This window comes from Gymnoscopelus braueri, assembly GCF_963280865.1.
Source record: "Gymnoscopelus braueri genome assembly, chromosome: 10".
Lineage (NCBI taxonomy): Eukaryota > Metazoa > Chordata > Actinopteri > Myctophiformes > Myctophidae > Gymnoscopelus > Gymnoscopelus braueri.
This window is the reverse complement of record NC_137611.1, coordinates 18416249-18439139: the sequence shown is the minus strand read 5'-3', so window position 1 is coordinate 18439139 and position 22891 is coordinate 18416249. Positions and strand designations below refer to the sequence as shown.

The 22891-nt window shown below is 38.7% G+C and overlaps 2 protein-coding genes across 2 annotated transcripts; both read left to right on the top strand.

Annotated features, from left to right (window-relative positions):
- Positions 1 to 1772: 1772 nt before the first annotated feature.
- LOC308093414 (uncharacterized protein) lies at positions 1773 to 8160 on the top strand (the record flags this gene model as incomplete). Its single annotated transcript, XM_080439749.1, has 10 exons — positions 1773 to 1893; positions 2498 to 2633; positions 2967 to 3117; positions 3817 to 3953; positions 4174 to 4285; positions 5214 to 5277; positions 5625 to 5851; positions 7488 to 7619; positions 7733 to 7851; positions 7952 to 8160. The coding sequence occupies exons 4-10, from the start codon at positions 3851 to 3853 to the stop codon at positions 8158 to 8160; spliced, it is 966 nt and encodes a 321-aa protein (XP_080295875.1). The 5' UTR covers positions 1773 to 1893; positions 2498 to 2633; positions 2967 to 3117; positions 3817 to 3850.
- Positions 8161 to 8487: 327 nt separating this feature from the next.
- LOC308093413 (uncharacterized protein) lies at positions 8488 to 20494 on the top strand (the record flags this gene model as incomplete). Its single annotated transcript, XM_080439748.1, has 7 exons — positions 8488 to 8596; positions 8738 to 8874; positions 10639 to 10763; positions 10939 to 11084; positions 11397 to 11478; positions 19737 to 19797; positions 20484 to 20494. The coding sequence occupies exons 1-7, from the start codon at positions 8586 to 8588 to the stop codon at positions 20492 to 20494; spliced, it is 573 nt and encodes a 190-aa protein (XP_080295874.1). The 5' UTR covers positions 8488 to 8585.
- Positions 20495 to 22891: the final 2397 nt, after the last annotated feature.

The following is a 22891-nucleotide window of genomic DNA, read 5'->3' as shown; positions in this document are numbered from 1 at the left end:
CGAGTCTGGATGAGAAACAGCGTTGCCATGTCGGCTAATTATAAGCGACTTTGGGCAGAACATTTTCTGGCTTTTTCTGTAAAGTTGCTTGTAAAATTGGTAGTTGCGGGTTGCGTTTTTTTGTGTGGCTTATTTATAAAGTGTTCTTGCTTATTTAGGCTTGCTTCCAATTTTTTTATTTTTATTTAAACCAGTGGTTTTCAAATATTTTCATGAAAATGTTCTGTGCCAGTAGGGAGCATTTGTGTTGTTAGAATGTTTAAAAAAAAAAAAAAGTATTCTTTATTTTATTGCAAGAGTTTATTTTAAATAGCCTATGTACAAGCTCACGTGAGCTTGTAGATCGGCTATTTTCAAGTAGCTGATGTCACTAAGCCACTTCTTTTGGGCTTGTTTTCATAGACCTGGTTGCTTATTTCTCTCGCAAAATCTGGCAACACAGGTTCCGTTCAGTTCACTTACTAGCTCAATGATTAATGAATGAACAGTATAATAATAATAATAATAATAATACTTCGCTAATAATATCAATAATAATATATAAATAATCAGTACTCAAGATGACTATATTTTATTTTCGGTTCAGGTGAACCAGTCTATGAAATGAATGATTGTGACTCTGACTGGGCTCACTGTCATTACATGATCTGGGGCACAGATGTAATGACATTGTTTCCAGGTAGCTGCCTTTGCATCCGCGTTCAGCTTCTCTCTGTATGGTATGTCTCTGTCACGCATTGTGTGTGTATGTGTTGTAGACTTTACACAGACTGTGTGTTCAGGAGACGTTGTGAGTAGCTGTCAATGCTGTTGTTGATACGGCCAGCTGTTGATACGAGCCTATATAAAATGGCCGCCGAAAATACGTCACTGGTAGCTAGGCTCCTCCTCGACTCCTCCCTATGCCCGTTCTCTATAGTTTGTCCTTTCAAATCATTTCCTTGTTTCTCTGCTGAGGTGTTTCTCATCATCAACATCAGGTCCTAACTAGTGATATCCATTTTTTTAAGCAAAAGTAAAGCTTGAGTATGGATTTAGATGTGGGCTAATTGCACAAAGTAGAAATTTAGAAATTTAGTGAAAATTAACATGAAACCCATCAACTGTCAAAATACCACAAACATGCATGTCATGTCTGTTCAGCATGCTTTGTTCTTCTGATTTCACCACAGACCATTATCGTTATATATATATATATCATACTATCATACTATCATCATCATCATCATCATCATCATACTATAATTTGAGTAACCTCTGTCTCGGTCCGTGTCTTGGTCGTCTGTGGTCTGGCAGTTAGGTTTCGCTTTCGTTTTGCGCGTTGCCAAATCATGTGCGAGAAACAAGCACCGGTGTTGCAAGGAACGACGGGGGTGTGTGTGTGGGGGGTTGCGTGTGTGTGTGTGTGTGTGTGTGTGTGTGTGTGTGTGTGTGTGTGTGTGTGTGTGTGTGTGTGTGTGTGTGTGTGTGTGTGTGTGTGTGTGTGTGTGTGTGTGTGTGTGTGTGTGTGTTTTAATTTTAGAAAAGCAGAGACTCAGGAGAAGGATTCAAGAAAGTGATTGCTTACATATGAAGACTAACTGGATGCAACCCACTGGCTCAGAGTTTGCACCAGTTACTCTGCAGGAATGAGGTTGTCTCTAGGACTCAGGAGGTAAACTGTATGAGATGGTACAATCTTGCAATGTTCAATGATTCATAATACTTTTGTTGGTAGAAGTCTTAATATTTTTTTATTTTTCCTTTTAGATAGCCATCGTTGAAGGCTTGTACACACTCTTTAGAGAACTTTTGCCAAGATTGGGGGAAAGAAGAGGTGAAAAGATCATTGAGGACCTTGATGTCTTTGAGAATTCAACGTACTGCTGGGCCTATCTTATCTCTGAAGCAGAGGTTTGTTGATGTTGAGCAGTATTTCTATTAAGTTAAAGCAAAACAGTTTTCTCCCAGAATAAATGTGTCAATTAGATAATTATATTGTAGCTGCATGTTGAATATTTGTAACGTTTACAATACAGCATATTGGAGTTGTTACAGGGGAATTTCAGAGCAGAGATTCCACCTGTGGTGAGCTGCTGTCAAGGTTTAAATACCTGAGAGTGCTGCTGAGTCTGATACAAAAAGAAATATACTGTATATATTAAGTGTGAAGCCTGTGAACACATGTGTGCACTGCACACACACACACACACACGCACAAGCACACAGCACACAGCACACGCACACGCACACACACAGGACAAACAGGGAGAGAGGGGGAGAGGCAGTTGGACGTTAACTATGTCAAACTATCATTATTGGGACATGCTTCTTGGAGGATATTTGCTCTCCACTGAGCACCCCTTTCTTGTTTATTTTAGCCTGACTGATTTGTATATTTCATTACTGTATTTTACAACGGGCATGTCTGGAAATATAGATTATTAATTTGTTTTGAGCACACTAACATAGCAGTGAATTTAATCCAAGTAAAAACGTTACTCTCTTGTTTTGTCAGAAAGAAACTTCAGAACATGAGAACTACGCACCAATACGTCTTAGATCACATGAAGACATACGTTTCAGTGACCCAGTCAAAGTACCTGGAGTACCAGGTGTCTTTGAAAGATCATATGTTCTCCAGAAAATCAAAGGTAAATGCAACTCTTACACATGGCTAACATTGTTTCAAAATGAATGATGCCATGTAGAAAGCCTGTATTTGCTGGCTTTTTACGGATGGCAAAATGTTCTGTAGAATTATAGATCATCATTACTATATTTGATATAAAGACTAGACATGCCAAAACATTCTTGAAATGCCAATCTGCATACAAAGCTTAAAAAAACAACCCACAACATTTATGGAAACATAATGTAAGCATATAATAATACAAATTTGAAAATAAAATGCATACAGCAGATGAGTGAAATGAGCCATCATGCTATTAAAGTTTCATTTCAGTGCATTTCTATTTTGTGTTTAGACAGAGAGAAACTTCCAAACTGCAGTGAGGATAACTTGAGAGAAACATCCCTAAGCAGAGCAACGGACATTGAGAAGATTTTACTCAGTCTGCCTCCATTCATCAGAACATATCATCTTTGGATTAACCATGACAATGTGCCAGGTCAAAAGTATGTGTGTGTGCAATTTCGTAACAGTGGCATTACAAATGGAATTGAGTTCTCAGGGGCAAAACACTTAGAAGAAAAATACTTTTTTAGCAGCCACAGGCTGGCAGTGGTCCCTCAGGTGTGACTTCTTCTCAGGTGAAACATCCTTTGGCAGCCTTTAGCCAGGAGAAATTGATTTTCTACCCTGATAAAAGCACCCCAAAAGAAAACGACAAAAAAGAAAACGCATCTATAAACATTAACGCCAAAAATAAACAACATAGAAAAACTACAGAAGAGGCTATTGGAGAACCTGATTTGGATAGGGACACGTGATCTGATGCAGGACAATGTCACTATGACATAAAGAGACAAGATGACTAATGGTGCGTTTTAACAGCGGGCAATTCAGGATAGTATTTTCCGGAAGTGCATTATATGTCTATGAGAGCCGGCAACTACTGGCGATGAGGCGAAGTGGGCGGGGGGACGATGTTGATCTGAAAAGATGGATTTTATTTATCTTTTGGACGATGTCGCCCGGCGATCGTCCGGAGACTCGCCCGCTGTTAAACCGTACTGTTTATTGGTGCAGTTTTTTTGCATGGAAACGTGGGCTACATATCAAGAGTTCAGTTGTATATTTAAAATGTATTGCATAGAGGATGCATCAGTGTACTTACTGCAGCATTTCGAGTAACTATTGATGTTGAATTCAAGTTTTCAGATTGACATTAAGAAGACCTTTGGCAGTATGGCAGAAGGAATAAAACCGTTCCCTCATCTGATGGTGACTCCACCACTACTTTTGAAGAATGTAGGACTGGATGGGCCACGACTTGTTCTACTTAGTGAAGGTAACTGTTTTAAAATGAAGAGGTCATATGTCATGAGAGCATTAATACAGTGTACCGTCATCATCATACAATAATGATATTATAAATACAATAATATACGGAAATTTGTATTACACTTTATTCATGTATTTTAGTTAAACTATCAAGACTATAAAGTAGATTTTTAGATGATTGTTAGCCATAAGGGACTGTTTAAGAATACATTTTCCCTCCTTGGTAGATGAACTTGGCGTTTATGTGGGTAAAGACAAAGGATCCCCTGAGATGATCAAAGTGTTTAGTTGTCTAAGTGGCAAATACAAAACTGTGGATGTCAACGTACTGGCAGCTAAGTAAGTATTTATTTTTTACTTGTCTGCTTCTCAGATTAACAGTATTTGTAGTTTTCATGTGTGTGTGTCAAGGAAACCTCTGTCCGTCAGTCTGTCTAATCCGCATTTTTCTCCTTAGTGGGTTGAGCAATTGACCTGAACTTGCACACAGGCATTGACAATTAGCATATGCAGACAGTGAGGAAGCCTGTTTTTCACTTTCCCAAAATGTAAGCTGTTAATTAGCGTTTTAGTGTAAACACTGCAGGCTACTGTATGAGATCTCTAGCTGCTGGCTAGACTTAGCATACTCTCTCACACACACACACACCACAAGAGAATGGCTGGACAGAGGACAGACAGACGCTGCCTGCAAATGTACAGGACTGTACAGTATATAAAGGACTCTCATTTTGGGCCTGTGTCCACAAACAGCGTTTTATGAGCAGGAGGGCGCTTTAGATATCATCTCCATAGCACAAGCATGCAAATTGACATGTGCAATGCTCGAATCCAGGTTGTGTTATTAGCACACATAGCTAGTTGTGGGTGGCAACGATTCCATGTTGGGTCGTAAATGACACACCATGTCACCCACAACACTGTGTGTGTGTGTGTGTGTGTGTGTGCTCTTTAGAACATTAATTTCATACAGGAAATTGTGCCCAAATATGGAGAAGACTGACGTTGTACGAGTATCCTAGATCCTAGATCCTAGACTGGCCACATTACCTGTTAGCAGGTGTGCTCCACAGAGCACATACTGTACACTGAAATATTTAACTGTAATTTTGTAATGGCGGTCAAATCAGGCTGAAACCTTGTCCAACTATGGAGTCATACTGTATGTTGTGTATATGTCATAGATGATTGTCCTCGTGGAGAATTGTCCTCCACTGAGTGCATGCTCCTCTCTACTTAACCATGTTTTCATTTTTTTTATACAAAGAACTGGAGATAGCAGAGGGAACCATACATTTGTCACAAGCAGGACTCCAAAAGAGGCAATTCTGGTAATGTTTACGATATCCATCTTTTGCTGATTAATTTCTTCAAACTAAGACTTGGGTTGGGGTCATATAGAAAAAGAAAATCAGCTCCGCTCATCCACCTATGCATAACCATTGATTGATCTTTGACATTTTGTTTGAGTCATTGTAGTGACAGGATTGTCAGTATTGATTAAAATTGCAATGTTGCCTGTGATATGTTTTTATGGGGATGTGGGAATCACATGGCTACGAATTGCTAAATTTACAATACAAGTTTTAGTTATTAATTATTATCTTCACATTTATCCTCATAATAAAAAAGATACTTCATTGGTATATGTCCATGTTCTTTCATCAAATTTTATTAGGTACTTGTGGATGCAAGCTCCTCTATGAATGGGAAATGCTATGGAAGTGTGGACATCAAGAAGATCGATGCAGTAAAAGTGCTGTTTGATAACTTTGCCACACGGACCATGGCTTATGATTTTCATCATGTAATAGGCCTTGTGAAGTTTGACTCAGAAGTGAAAACCCTCCACACATTTACAGAAAATCTGGAAAAATTCAAGGTAATTTACATTATGTGCTACTCGTATTACTGACTTCATATGTATATTTTCTTCATAAACATGCAATATCAGCCTTATCATGGCACATCCTGAGAAGTATTCTTCTCTGCAAAAAAAAAGAAGATTCAAGATTAAGGCACATACTACAACATCATAAAACAGTATGGTGTAATATTGTAGGCTGCCTGACAGCACTAGTATTGTATTTCACATGAAATTAATTGTACTGTAAATATAATGGGGAATTTCTGTCAGGGGATTGTTAATCTGAGTTCCCAGAAGTTTTCGCCAGCTCTCGCATACAAACGGGAGGGGCGAGGAAACTTCTGGGCCAGAGCCCTGGTATTTCTGGACGGGATGTAACTTACGCTCAGAATCTGAGCGGACACGCCTCTTACTGGTCTGAGAGCTGTGCAACTCGTCTAAACAGTCCGACGAGAGGCAAACAGCAGTACACAACAATGGCGGCCGCAATTTCTCAAGGAGACATTGCTTCCCGTCACTCCTATTTACATGCAACACCCACTGCATGTGGATCCCGCCCCCCTTTCTTCAATGGCTGTTGATTTGAATCAGAACGCAGTGGCCGCGCCCCTGCTGTCCAGGCTCAGAGGCGAAGTCTCCCAGACTAGGGGATTGTTACCTTGAGAAGTACTTACTGGTTAGTTTGCGGGGAGAGAAATTGGATAAGGTATCATGAACCTATTATACAGTACTATTACGGTGAAACTCTTCACTGTCAGGTAAAAATTAGTGGCTGGTGATTCCATGTACTGTATATCGGAGGAGGCATGTGGTTGTCTACACCAACCAAGGTCAACAGTTGGGGTAGGTAGTGACAGGGCCTGCAGGGTAACCGGAACAGTGGGCACCTGGTATTTGTGGCCAATTTTCTTTCTCTGAATACTGGGCATATCTGGGCCGAGTAATCTGAAACATTGGGCTACTTTTGGTGAGAACAGTGGGCACCGGAGGGGCCGAGTATTGTGGAACACTGGGCACCTTTCATAAGTTCATAAATATTACAGAGAATTATTTATATATTATATATTTAACAGAAATTGAAATTGGCACATTTTAGGGTTAGGGAAGAATCAAAGAATAAAAGTGGCCACTTTGTCAATGAGCTAAGAAAAGCAAATTGGTAAACATGTCACAACATCAATGTACAGTGTAGCCACCAAATAGGCCACCTAATTGATTGTCTGACTGAATTACATGTGCAAAAGTACTAAAAGACTTGTTTGTTTGTGAGAGGACCGAATGGAAAAAAATCCTGGACTTTATTGTGTTTTTATGATGGAATGATTTAACCTACATGTATGATTTGTGTGGGTTATTTGCTTCAAGTTCATTGAGCCTATGCTATGTATGATCGCATTATTTGATGTCATGTCACTCATAGTCGTCTATTTTAAGGATGCGTATAACATAAGCTTAAATGTTTAAGACTTCACGCACAAAGTATTCCCTGCGACCAGTTGGTTTTGGTGCCCAGGAATACCAGGTTCCCTCTGTGTTTTGGGATTTATGAGGTACCCAGAAGGTTTAGGTGCCCACTGGACCTGTATTCAACTGCAGTACTCAGGTGGAATCAGCAATGATTCAAGTGGGAGAAAAATCAAAAGTTGCTAAAACATTTGTGGGATACATTCACAGTCTTCAAGCATATGGATCAACCAAACTCTACGATGCTCTACAACATGGAGTGTCTGAGTTGGAAAAAGTCAAGATGAAGTTCAGAGATTGCAGCCTTCGCATCATGTGTCTTACAGATGGAAATGATCTTGGGTAAATTTACTGTCATGGCATGTTAGTTATAGTATTGAGAAAAATTGCAATGTTGCCTGTGATATGTTTATACTGGGATGTGGGAATTACATTACGTGCTCATCTGCCCATAGATCAGAGACAAAGCCAGTTGATGTTGCTGCCAAGCTGATAAACGCTAACATCATTGTGGATGCAATCCTTCTTGGAGACGTGGAGAATAACATGCTGCATGGAATTAGCAATGCAACAGGTACTGAGTATTCATGCGGTTTTAACACTTGTAGGCCTATCTATGTATAACTACTTGAGCCTATTTGAGCTTATCTCACATCTGAATGTATGGGTTTTAGGTGGTTGCTGTTTCAAACCAAAGACGAGCATCGATGGCCTGAAGCTTTTTGAGATTGAGACAGTTCTTTCTCTGGAGATGAGGAAACCCAAAGACAAACTCGATCCATCTACCCTCACTGAAGTTTGTTACTCTACACAGGGTTGGGGGTGTGGTGGCGGGGGCAATCAATCTCAATATAGAGACATGCCAGGATTGGGTAACCTGTAACCATTAAAAAGATCATGTAACACTACATGGCACTGGCTATCTATGATTCACTAATAACTTGTTCCAAGTCTATGAATTGACTATTACATTTCAGATTGGATTTGGAACATTATGTTGACAACATAATTTTGTGAAAATGTTCCAGTAATTTGTCAGCTAAATCATTGAACAATGAACATGGTGGCTTATCACATTCTAATCTCTCAAGAACAGATTCAGAGCTGCGCTAAATTCAAAGGTAAAAAACAGCAGAGGGTGCTGTTTTTTCCTCTTTTTTTTTTTACTATAGGTTCCCAGATTGATCACATTCTAATGATGCTATTGATTATCATTTACAGAGTGTTTTGACAAACGTCTTTGCCAGTCTTGGGTATGATGAATTCCCAGAAGCTTCTCTGCCAAAGGAGTTGGACAACAAAGTGACAATGACAGAGAAGTAAATAGTGGAATAAATAATTGATCTACATATAAATTACATTTAGGCAAATATTGAATTTAGAAAAAAATATGTTTTCTTCCTCATTCCCTCAAACAAGTCTCCTCCACCTACCTCAACCACAACTTATTTTTCATGTAGTGCTCTGAAAAAGAAGATTCGGGAGTGTAAGATTGGGCGTTTCATGGAGAAGGACAAACGTATCCTGGAGGAGTTGAAGAGTCTGCATTGTGACCCACATCCCTTTTTCTCCATATTTCCATCAGAGTCAGACTTCAGTAAGTGGCCACAATATTCTGTCATGTAAGTTTGGTAACTTTATATGAGTTTTACACAGAATGAGGAACTTGGTTATCCAGGAAAAGGACCTGTGGTTGATATGCCACTCCTCATTAATTGAGAGAAATCACCTTGTTTTGAACACTGACCCCAAGCACCAACTGGCATGATTAACTATTATAGTACAGTACCCAGGTGCAGACAAGTTGGAAGGACCCCAACACAAACACTGCTTTTTTGCGAGACTAGTTCAGGATAAAAACACTCGTAATACGATGTTACACACCGCATTACTATGTGGGTGTATACTGTATTATGCAAGACCCATACGGCATACGCTGACGTGGCAATCAGCTGATCAATTGGGTGAGTTATTTAAGCTCTTCAAGTCTGTGTTCCTTCTGCGTATGTGTCCCTGGTTTATTGTTGAGCTCTTGTTTGCTCCCACTGCCACCCCAGCATTACCAGTGGACTGCTATTAGTTCTGTTCCCCATGGAGGGTTGTTATTGTCTCCGCCAGGCCGAAAGGCATGGCGAGAGAGTATGTTTTCGCCCCTGTCCGTCCGTCCGTCCGTGTGTCCGTGTGTCCGTCCGTCCGTCCGTGTGTCCTGTCTGTGTGTTACCACCAAATCTCCGGCACCGCTGGCCCGGTCGCTGCGAAACTGTGCACACACACTCCCTGGATGCCAATTCAGAACCTCTGCCTCAAATTTTTCACATGGGCCTGTTATAGCGCCACCAGGAGGCCGATTTGTGCAAAACCCATTTTTTTCCCATTACTCCTACAGTTTTTAACCAAACCTCATGCAAATCGGTACACAGTATCTCTATAGTCATGTGATCAACCCTGATCTGTCCGATTTCCCATATTCCATCCTCATTGGCTAAGGTTACCATCCAAAGTTTGCAGGATTGGTCCGTTTTGAACAAACTGCCTCAAATCATGAACGCAGCTTGCCATTTGCATAAAATTGCACGCACACATTCCCACTAGGCCGAGGAAGAAATGGCACTTAAAACTTTTCACCTCATGGTGGCGCTATAACAGGCCGATTTGCATTTTTAACTATAACTGCACCGATCTCCCTAGAGGCCAAGGAAAAACATCTGCACTGCATTTTTCACATCTGCTTTTTACAGCGCCACCAGGAGGCCGACTTATGTCAAATACATTTTTGGATATTAATCCTTCAGATTTTATCCAAACATCACACAAATCGGTACACAGTATCTCTATAGTCATGTGATCAAGACGCATCTTTCCGATATTTCATATTCCATCCTGATTGGCTAAGGTTGACTTCCAAAGTTTGCAGGATTGGTCCGTTTTGAACAAAATGTCTGAAATCATGAACGCGGCGTGCGATTTCCGTGAAAATTTGCACGCACATTCCCACTAGGCCGAGGAAGAAATGCCACCCTTTTCACATTGGCCTATTATAGCGCCACCAGGAGGCCACAATAACTTACCTGACCTGGCGGAGACCTGTGCTCCGAGGAGCACTTTTTCTAGTTGTATATCTGTCTTGTTGTCTAATTGTGCTGAGCAGGGAGAAAAATGTAGCGGAGCCTGAACGCCAAGATGAAATATTATATTGTCACATTCTATAATAAAATATTGGTTCATTCTATTTGTGAGTTATCTGACTGAAATATTTATAAGAGTTCTGTGTGCTCTGAATAGTTCTAGCACCCCATAAGTGATCTGAAGTGAAATTAAATATTCAGCAGTCAACCCTGAATGTTCCTTATAACCTTTTCAGCCTTCTGGAAGATCGCCATGGAAGGTCCTCCTGACACACCGTATGAGAATGGAGTCTTTGAGCTCTACTGCCAGTTTGGTCCTGACTATCCAGTGAAACCTCCTCTTGTCCGCTTCGTCACACGTGTATCCTCATTCCACACAGACATGAACGCACGATGATATTATATTGAAAGTGAAGTAATGCATATTAGTTTGATTTTGTTAAAGTTGATAGCATAATGATAAAAGCTTACAATTTTGAAAACGATGTAACCGAACTCGAAACAATTCTAATAATCTTTTCTTAACATAAGCAAAGATACATCACTGCAACATCAACAGCGTGGGCCGCATCTGCCACAATATATTTGACCGTAACTACAACGCCCAAATCACCATGAGAGAAATCCTGGATGCCATATATGGACTGCTCATCGTCCCTGAGCCTGAAGACCCACTGGACAGGTTGTTATTAACGCTTTGATTTCAAACAAAATGTAATCAGGACCAATGGATGTTCCTTTAAGCCACATTTATTTTAGGTACTTTTCACCTCAAAATGTTTTGACCTGTACAATTTGGCAAGGCATGTTTATTTGTATAGCATATTTCATACACAAGTAAATTGACAGTGCTTTGCAATTGCATAAGGCATAAAAAGGCAATTTAAAAGTGGCCTTATTTTAAGGAAATGCATGTTTTTTAAAATATATTATATATGTATAAAACTATTATTAATGGATTTAAAATTATTGTGTCTTTCTTTCCCTTTGGAAGCATTTTGGCGGAGGACTTCTTGACCAGCCGTGATCGGTACGATCAAACAGCCAAGGAGAATACTGAAAAAATCACGAGTAATGTGAGGGATTGCTATTTCAAAGTAATTACAATAAAGTTGTGGCATATTACAGCATTACTTTTTTTCCCCCTCTTAATTTTCAGTTGGGGTTCTTTTTCATCATATCTGAAGTAAACCTGTGTGAAACTTTACTTTATATTTAACTGCCTTTTGCATTGAAATTGTAAATGTGCTGAGCTGCACACAAACAATCATTGCACGGTTAGTAGGTCATGCATGTTTGAATTTTGTTTGTAAATCTAATTATCCCGGGACTATTTTTGGCTTTGACTTTTCAAATCAATCTGCACTTAAAATTGCATTAAAATTAAACACTTATATAACTTAAAGGTAGGGTAAGTGATATTTTTTGGTGAAAACATTTTTTTTGTTTTGTTAAAAATTTAAAAGTAATCATTGCTATAGGGTGTTTGTTCAGTAACAGGGGTCTCTCCAGCTCTTCAATAAACAGAAAATAAATGTTCAGTTATGTGACAACATTTCAGCCAATCAGGAGAGAGTAGGCTACCTATTTTTCATAGTTTTCCAAGTTCCAATTTTGTCTGCTCATTTATTTGTGTCATCACTTCCAATTTCACTGGTTCAATCTGTATCCTGACTGCGTTCTCTGTCCTGATTGGATCAAATTGGTATCCTGACCTGAAAATGCATGTTCTGTTTAATCAAGAGAATCCAGCATTGAGTACTATCAGAATATAGAGATATTTAACAATTATTTTAACCAAAGAAAATCATGCCCTACCTTTAAAACATGCCTTGACATTTAGTGTGTTCGGATATTTATCTCAAGCAGGTTTGAAGTCTCACTGCAAATTGATTTTCAGGAATCCAATGGCTTCCTTGAAAATAAAACGAATAACGTTGTGCCCCAGAATTGTCCTATAAAGGTGACTGATAAAAAAATTCCTGTAATTAATGCAGCAATATTTCTTAAGATAATTTGATCACCAGTTCATGATTCTTGTTGTAGTTATGTTAAAATTGTCAAGATAATGGTTATACGTTCTTTAAGCTTTATTGATTTCAACATTGGTATCAACATTGGTATTGGCATGCAAAACTGGCATTACCCAAGATAATTTTATTTGATGGTTATTTAATTGATAAATGTCACATTACATTTACATATTCTTTCGATTACTTCTTTAAATGTTATGACTAACATTTGTGTGATCAATATGCAATGTGTTTAAACATGGCAAGAAATAATTGTTTGCATGTTCTGTAGAGTGCATCAAAGTTTCCTCCATATTTGGGTACTACTACAGAGTGTCAGATGAAAGAAACTTGTATCAGTGGTACACATGTTACTGTAGTTGATACACCAGACTTCTTTGAAGACAACATGTTAACACAGGAAAACAAAGATGTGATGAAAGAGCTCTGTCAGTCAGGATCTTGTGTGTATTTACTGGTGATGCAGGTGGGCAGATTCACAGATGTTGAGAGAGACATAGGCCTACTGAAAAACCTGGGAGAACTTTTTGATCCGAAAATTCATGAGAAAACTATCATTCTATTTACTCGTGGGGAAAACCTAAAACAGGCAAACATGACCCTTGAGCAATTTGTGATTGGCTCCGAACCTCATCTGAGGAATATAATTAAGCAGTGTGATAGCAGGGTCCATGTGTTTGAGAACAAAAGCTCAGATATACGGCAGGTGAAAACCCTGATGCAGACGGTGCGAAATCTAATGGATTTGGAAGTTAGTGGAGACCAACTTCCAAATACGTGTGTTGTAACTTAATGGGTTATAGTTAATTTGCATCTCGTAGCCCATGGCAGACGTGAGAGTCAACACACAGGGAGGAGACCATTTTGCCCCGCTCCGATGGATGGACCAACAGCGACTCCTGTCTCCTGTTGATGATTTTTTAATGTTTTATAATAATCTAGCATGTAGATTTAAGGGCTTGTCAGAAGAGATATTACTCCATTACAAACTTCTCGATCAGCTCGAGAGGGGTGTATCTCGGAGCTCCGATGTTATATATCTGGTGTTGTATCACTTTTGTATATGATAATTAATTCTGATTGTTTAATAGACTCATAAATAATTGTAAACTTAGACTAAAGGATAATACAATCATTTTGAATTCAACCACAATTGTAATCACCTGTGTAGCGATTTTTACTCAAGGGGTACCCCTCACTCTATAGAACCACTGAACCAAGTACCTTGTTTATTTATGATTTACTTTTATGGTGTCAAAGTTCAGCTTTAGATCTAACACTCTGCATGTCTGACCAAGATATTTACATTATGTATTGTCTAAAAATGTACTGTGCATTCATTATGTTTTATTTGTGTATGACAAATCAGAGTGAAATTTGTTTTCTCATATGAAATGGCTCATAATTTATGTAAAACATGCCATGTCCTTTAAAATGACATAATATGCAGGAGTTTCTTCATCCAGTTAAACATTTGACCATTCTCTGTAACTCTAAACAAACTAAATTTTGATTGATTGAATTGATTGAATATTTTATTAGGCAAAAAATGTAAAACAGCACAGTTACATTTAAAATACTTTGTCTAACAGGTCCGTTCATAAAAGTCCTTGCGGACTTGTTTCCAATGAGGGCCTTGGTATTCAATTCATAGGCAGTGAGTGATCATATTTAACCCAAGATACTATTATATTTCCACCTAAAGTCTTTTTTTTTACCTATTTTACAGTTTTTTAAAGGATCTTACATTTTACTATTTCTCATCCTATAGTCTACTTTAGAAAAAGTTGCAACCTAATAATTAGACTCATTTATATTAGCTAATTTACATTAGCTAAATGCTTAAGCCTGGTGACCTTTGGTTTTTCACAGTCAGGGAAAATTACTGCAACTCAACTCTATTTTATCTTACTTATCTTATCTATTTCCTTACAAACTTGCTTTTTGGCTTTCAGCAACTGTCTTGCTTGTCTGGGGAATCAGTAGAAGAGAGGAACTCATGATTTATGCTATTTACATTGGTGACCACCCTCTGTTCTCCTTATCAAAGTAGTTCAGTCAAAGCAAACTCAGTCACTTTTTGCGGGCACAGTGGACTTTGAGTGAGACATCAATTTCTTTAACCTAGTTGCTTATTATTAAACCAATGTGTTATAACAAAATAACCTGGTAGTAATATTCTCATGTGTAATAACTACTTTTAGTCCTGGATATACCACATAATCCATGCTATAATAGTTTAAACCTATGCATCGGCTATTTGAAAATAGCCGATCTACAAGCTTGGAATATTTGGATTTTTTATTTTTGAAATATTATAATAACGACACAAATGCTCCCTGGGCAGTAGTGGGCACAAAACATTTTCATGAAAATATTTGAGAACCACTGGTTGAAATATTATTATTTTTAATGGAAGCAAGCCATAAGCAAGTAAACTTGAGAAATAAGCCCCAAAAACTGCAACTACCAATTTTTACAAGCAACTTTACAGAAAAATAAGCCCAAAGTCCCTTATAATAAGCCGACATGGCAACACGTGTACGTGCGTCTAGTCTGGGGGGATCTGGGACCGCCCATCATATAGAGTTATAATAGAGTTAAAATAATTAAAATTATAATTATATCATTATATAATTATAATTAAAATGTATGATTATAAAATATAATTATGATATATCCGGTTATCATATTATATCCGCCCATCGAGACGGGTAACCTCGCGACGCGTCACCAGGCTTTAATCCCCGTGTTTTGTCTTGTGACATTTTAAACCAATTTTACCAGTGGTGGAAAGTAACTAGTACATTAACTTAAAGTATTAGTACTTAAGTAAAATGTTGAGGTACCGTATTTTTCACTTTACTGGAGTATTTCCAAATTTGAGTACTTCTACATCTCGAAGGCAAATATTATACTTTTACTCCACTACAATTATTGGACAACTTACTTTGTAAATAAGTATATTAATACAAAACATCGCCCATTTGAGAATAGTCGATCTATAAAGCTCACAATGCCTAAACTCTTTTTTTTTTTTAAACCTTTGTGTTTATTTGGCATTTTCAGCATGTTAGACAGGGGATAAACATCATTTCATCATATCATTTCACAATGCGTAGATCTGGCCCACTCAGTTTTTGCTCCTCACACGCACACACGCGCACGCACGCGCGCACACACACACACACACACACACACAAACACACACACACACACACACACACACGCACACACCACCTTCAATAGCCAATGGGTATAAATGGCAAATCTAGAAAGAGATTGTTCCTGGACAGATGAAAGTTGAGGAAAATCTGCTTGGAAAATTGTTTATTTATCACAACATAAAAACAAACAACAAATCATAATATTCTTCCTTGCGGATACAGTAGGCTCACTCTTGGACATTACCCCTCTCAACATAAAGTTAACTTAAGTTTCATTTTCATGGAATTCTTGTAGTTCAGCTCCACCCAGTATCTTTCTCTTTTAAACGAGAGCTTCAGGGAAATCACATTTACCCTTTGTGAGCACAACGATGAGGTGAGTTTCTTGATTACATTGTCTTTTTGTAAAATTATGCATGTACATTTCTGTTGCTATATGACACTCACTGTAATGTTAACGGTGATAAAGGTTATTGTTTATGCAAGCCGCCCCCCTCTGGCAGCCACACAAAGATAACAGAATTATTTCCCTTTTTTCAGATGGCTTCTTCTGCTACTATAATATACAACCTACTTGAAAATCACAGACTGGAGTCTTATTACAACCAATTCATTCAGTTTGGTGTGAAAGATGAAAGAGATTTCATTGATAGTGTAACAGATGAAGATTTAAACAACATGGGTAAGATATAAATGGCCTACAAATGCATGTGAAATTGTACATAATAATGAGTAAATTAAATCAAGGTTTATAGGTGCCCACTTGACCGTTATCCATTCCAAAACAAGTTTATTACTGCACCCAGTGGCAATTAACAATCTCAACTGCAGTTTTAACTTTTATGTGAGAAGTTGAACCATGTCACTTCTACAGGATTAGGCTACATGCCTACGCCCACTACTAGCCTTGGTTCAGAGCGTTAGTGACTTCCCTCTAACGCCCTGGAAGACCCAGGGCTCTGCGCTTGTACAAGGAATTCCAGTGCCCTGCGAGGGATCAAGAGTAGTGAAAATAAACAAAACCATTTCGCTACTCACCGAAACAAAGGCTGTTTTGTGTTGTTGAAAGTCTATTCTCGGAGGTGGGAAGCCTCTCAGCACCCCACCTACTCTGTAAAATACACTTTTTGGGCAGAAAATAAAATATGTCCCCGAGACGGAAATTATTTTTATTTACTCCACTGCGCCCTCTACAGATCTGGAGGCTTTGAACTTACCATTAACCAAAATCTGTAGAGGGCACTGTGGAGTAAATAAAAATAATTTCCGTCTCGCTGACATATTTTATTTTCTGCCCAAAAAGTGTATTTTACAGAGTAGGTGGGGTGCTGAGAGGCTTCCCACCTCCGAGAATAGACTTTCAACAACACAAAACAGCCTTTGCTTCGGTGTGTAGCGAAATGCTTTTGTTTATTTTCACTACTCTTGAGCCCTCGCAGGGCACTGGAATTCCTTGTACAAGCGCAGAGCCCTGGGTCTTCCAGGGCGTTAGAGGGAACTCACTAACGCTCTGAACCAGGGCTAGCCCACTACTCAAAAAAAAAAGCCTGGGATTCCGAGGCTAGCCCACTACCAACCCCACCCAAGGGCGTACCGTCATAGAGGCCAATGTGGCCATGGCCCGGTCTGGAAAACTCTGCTCCCCTATTTTATTATATATATATATATATATATATATATATATATATATATATATATATATATATATATATATATATATATATATATATATATATATTAAAAATAAAAAAAATCGTCTTTTTTTTCCTCTACCGGCGCAGTAGCTCCGCAGCCTCCGCCCACCCCACCGTTCCCATTGTCAAGCGGCCCCAGCCAGACATGCTAATTGCCTCTAATAAACAAGTCATGATCTCAGCTGTGGCTGTGCTAAACATGTTCTGCAGGTTTTGGCTCTGCCGTCTGCCCTTATTGAAATGAAGGGTCGCTATGCTGTGTCCCTGGACTCCCTCGTACTGTGTGCACTAACAGTCACTGCATGCACTGAATACCAGTGGTGGAAAAAGTACTCAAATTTTTTACTTAAACAAAAGTATCAATTCTGCGATGTAAAAATACTCTGTTACAAGTAAAAGTAAGGTATTCAAAATGTACTTGAGTAAAAGTAGAAAAGTATTGGTATCAAAATGGATTTAAAGTACCAAAAGTAAAAGTAGGCTACTCATTATGCAGAAGGTCCCATTTCAAGTTTTCAAATGTGAAAAAAAAGTTTTCTAACCCTTGATACTTTTACTTAAGTAAAACATTTGAGGATGGAACACACTGAGGGATGGGTAGAGTGTTGTTAATGTTGTTTTATGGTCATTTAATGAATTAATTAAGCAAAAAAATTGCACGCGCTTGGCGCACGTACATGCCCGCGACGCAGTGGGTGGGGGGCCGGGGGGAAGGGGGGAGTCATTAACAATCTTGCCCGGTCCACGTTAGAACCCACCATACGCGCCTGACCCCACCACACAAGTGTTATTAGTTAAACAAGAACATATCAGATAGAAAGTAGAACCGGAACTCTAACTGCTTTTACATGATTGACTTTTACATTTTAAATACACATTTCCAGGCTTTACCCAAGTGGAGAAGAATCGTTTTTTTAAAATGAGAGACGAAATTGGAAAATTCAGACCCCCGGAGAACCAAGAGTCATTTTGCATCCGGTACAGATACCCCCATTGTCCTGAACCAAAATATATCAGGGGTGAGTAAATGGCATCTACATAAGCCTATCTTTTAAACAGTAGCTTGAGCCTAACCAACTATTGAAGTATATATATATATATATATATATATATATATATATATATATATATATATATATATATAATATCTATATATATAGAATATCATTACTGTATGTCTGTGAGTGATTGATGTTACAGATATTTGTTGTGGAAACGACCTCAAGTCAGTGTGGTTATACTGAGGTTAATTTCCTCCAGATATGGACCCTGCACAAAATACAGTTGAAGATCTGATGTTAAGGATCTTCCACCTTGAAAACGTTGGGAATTCAAAAGGTGTCTGCCTATACACAGTCAATGGAATGCCATTGACTGATGATCCTTTCTTCAATACATGTAAGAACTGCATGACCTTACATTTTAATAACTTTAATATTGCTAATATGTTTTTGTAAGGATCAAAGATAAGTCAGGCACATCTGACCTCTGGAAGGCAAGTACCAAAGTGAACTGATATCAAAGTGAAGTAGAGCTGCACACTATAGCTCCCTTTGCCAAAACTTTGGCAAGGGGAGCTATAATGTGCGTTAAAAAAAAAGGATCATACCGTAGCCTAGTCTGGCATGTTTAATCCAGTAGATAAGACTCTAGAGGTTTGGGCGGTCTTCTTCACTATACACTATAATGTCGCACCACCATACCGACCAATATGCCCATGTGGAGATCTCTGTATCAGTCAGTCTTTGTACCTTTTATGCCCATATATGGTTATATTATGATATGTGGCCAAAGCTGTGAATAGACAATATAATTGACAAGTATTTAAGTGACATCATGTGCTCATTTCTTTCAATTAACTTTTCTAATCTACAGGGTCTTTAAAAGACAGACACATTGAAAATGGAGCAGAATTGTATGTAATATTTACACCAAAGCATAACCTAAAGCAATCCCCTGCAATGCAAAGACAAGAAGCTCCTGAAGGAGGAGAAGATACTGTTCGATGCCACGTGATGCTGAGGGTGAGCTGAATGATTTAAAGGAGGAGTTCACCCAAAAAATGACTTATTTTCTATCAATTGCACACCCTATGAAGCCTTGAATCCATGGATTCTTTTTTGTTTTTGTCGCATTCCTAAGCTAATAATTTGATTCCCGTCTCCTACCGGCTAATGTATCCGGTAGGAGACACAAAGTAGATTATTTGTGTCTCCTACCGGAAATACACACGGTCATCAAATTATTGTCTTAGGAATGCCACAAAAACAAAAATAAATCCATGAAATCAAGGCTTCATGGGGTGTGCAATTGATAGAAAATAAGTCATTTTTTGGGTGAACTCCTCCTTTAATGGGGATGTGACTAATCAAAATGTTACTGTTTAACAACTTATACTAACAAATCTGTAGTCCTTTTTGTGTATGAATTTTACTCTCAGAAAGGTAGAAAAGACAAACCCAGTGTGATGCCAGTGGGTCATGAGCAGCACATTAACTGTGGTACAAATAGAACATCATCAGCACTGTCTTCTTTCCCATATTTTCACTCTCTCTCACTCACTCTCTTTGTCTCCTGGTTATAGAACATATCATCGCTCATCGGTGTGGATGCTCAAATGATTATCGTTACAGTTATAGTTATCGTGCTTGGTGTGAATAGCCCTTAACTCACCACATTTCTTCATAGGGAAACTTTGAGATCAAAGTGGACTTGGCAAGTGACACGATCAACAACTTGAGACTCAAACTCGCAAATGAAAGTGGAATCCCAGCTCATGTTCTCCATTACAGGTAATTTAAAATCATTGCCATAAAGCATGGATAAAATAAATAAATAGGCCTACACACATTACCTAATGGAAACACAGGTGATTAAATAACACTACCCAAAAAAGACTCGTAAAAACTGAAAAAATATACATTTAAAAGAAAATATGGCAATATGAAAATTATAAACATGTCCCAATTAAAATAGTTTAATTATACAAGGATATCTTATACAAGAAAGTTGACCCCGACTACCTGCACAAACAACGTGGTTGCAATAAAAGATTTATATAATTTATTTTATTTTCATTTATTTTCATTTCACGTTTATCTGAAGCCATAGCGTTTGTGAATATGAAAAACTGAATGAAAAATGTTTGTCAAATTGTTTACATATAACTATCTACTCTGTGTCTCAGAGAAGGGCTGAGGATTACTCAACAATTTACCTGCCAACATGACATCATCAGCAGCTGGGTTTTCAAGCCAGATTTCAATTGTATTTTTTAAGCTAATATCTTACTCTGCTAACATGCCAGGTAGAGAAACGCTTGAAACTTCTGTTGATAATGTCCTCATCAATCGTCTAAGGTTTTGAGCTAGTCACATCCATAGAGTTAAAAATAAGGTCACATCCCTCTCTGAGACACGAGTCAGTACTCAGTTAATCTCTCAAGAACAGATTCTGCTCTGCGTTTGAATCTGTCGGGGGGGTTCGTCATATCGCGTACGCACTGGCCTACAAGTGGGCGTGCTAGAAGCAGACAAAACCACGGAAAGATATTCACATTTTAACTTGCTCTTTCATCATAGAAACAAGTGGGCTTTTAACCAAAGTGTTCCATGTTCTCTGGGAGAAGTGGTGTTAGTGTTCCGTGTAGAAATATTGTTAGTGGGAAATAAAACATAGTCGCACCACCGGAAGTGAAAGGCTGAAGGCAGACCAAAACCCCGGTTTCCTTGCGCACGTGTGCTACGTCGACTTCCGCCCAAAACCACTATTTTTTTTAAGTGAGCTTCCATCACTGTGATGACCACTGTGATGACCACACCGCCCACTTCACACTGGGTGTGATTTTTCCTTTTCATTTGGCAATGGGTTCCCAGATTGGTACTCAGTAGACAGTGGTACTCCAGATTTTGTCCAAAATGCACACAAATCCCTTCACAATGCCTCTTGTCTTCAGTCATCATGTCATGAACATGTATCATACAAATTTTCTTTATTCCATCCGTTTGGATATAATTAGCTTCCAAAGTTTCCAGTAGGGCCCATTTTACAAAAGAATAGCAAAAATCATGAATGTATAGTTCAATCGACCCCAAATTAGAATCACATATTGAGGGGCCCTGATATTGATATTCAATTCTGTTTACCTGTAATTGCTGGAGCCCATCACTTACACAGCCTTGGGTATAGGACACCCAGCCTGGTGGAGATTTGCACCACGCAGAGTGTCCCATTCTAGTTGACTATTGTTTATACTGCAACTTATGATGTTTGTACAGTTTATAGCCTGCTGCCTAACCTTTTTTTACTTATCTGTGGAGGGATATAGAAATGTACAAATTAGACTACATTGCCATAGTGTATGGTTGTTATATCGGATATACCGGATATACTAGTTATATCGGATTGTGTGATTTTATAAATAGACTACTACTTTACTACTATATACTTTTTTTCCTTTTATTCAGTGGTGAAGATACCAGTGGAGAGACACTGCAACGTTGTGGAGTTTCTGAGGAGTCCACAGTGTACTTCTATTTGTCCACATTTTGGCAACAACAGACTCCAGACACCAATGTCTTCATGAATGATGTTGTACCATCAGTCCAACAAACACAAAAAGGACTGAGTGTGTTCTTCTCCTCACTATTTGCAATCGTAAGAGTACCGTTCTTTGTGTCTTATTATATTTAGCATTATATTGTTTTTGTCCTTTCAAATCATCATTTCCTTCTTTCTCTCCTGATGTGTTTCTTGTCATTAGGATCAGGTATTTCCTATAGTGAAATACTTATTAAAATGTGTAGCAAAGTACAGCTGGAGTATGGATTTAGATGTGGGATGAATTGCAAAAAGTAAAATTACATTTTGTGGAATTTAAAATGATAAAATGCCTCATAGTCAGGGGATATTAGCAGAAAGATTTCCAATCTTGGAATAAATTCCTTACCAAAAAAAATCTTCACCAATGTGTTTGTAAAGGTGTCTAGTAACACATCTCACAAAGACTGAAATTCAGTTTCCCTAGGAGAATTTTTGACAGCTGCTGAAAGTTGGGGTAGGGCGCGCTCCCACCAAGAGTTGGCTGGCCGCTGTTAAACGCAGGTTGTGCGCGGCCACAGTTTTTTGCAGCCAGCGGATTCTAAAAAACGGGAGTGTCGCGCCTGTCACTCACTTTCAGGACCCACTGCCTGCTGCCTTGAGCACCATGTTGCTTCCTGAGTCTTGAGACAGTCCGCCTTCCACTCACCCGATTGGACAGAGGGAGAAAATCGGCTCCTGCCTCCAGCACTTTTATGCTTAGTCGCGGAGAGCAGATAAACGCAAGGTCTGCGCGACTAGCGGAAAAATCTGCTCTTGCGTGAATCAACGCATTTGCATTGACAATGCATTGGCAGATTCTGCAAACAGCGGCCAGCCAACTCTTGGTGGGAGCGCGCCCGTACCCACCATTTCCCTGCATTTCCATGCAGGGCAAAAAAAATCTAATTTTAATTCTGTTTTAAGTAGCATGTGAGGGGTCAAACTAGGGTGTTTTTATGATTCTGAATCCATTGCAAGCATTTGTTTTGCACCAAAACCACTCCTTGGGCTAAA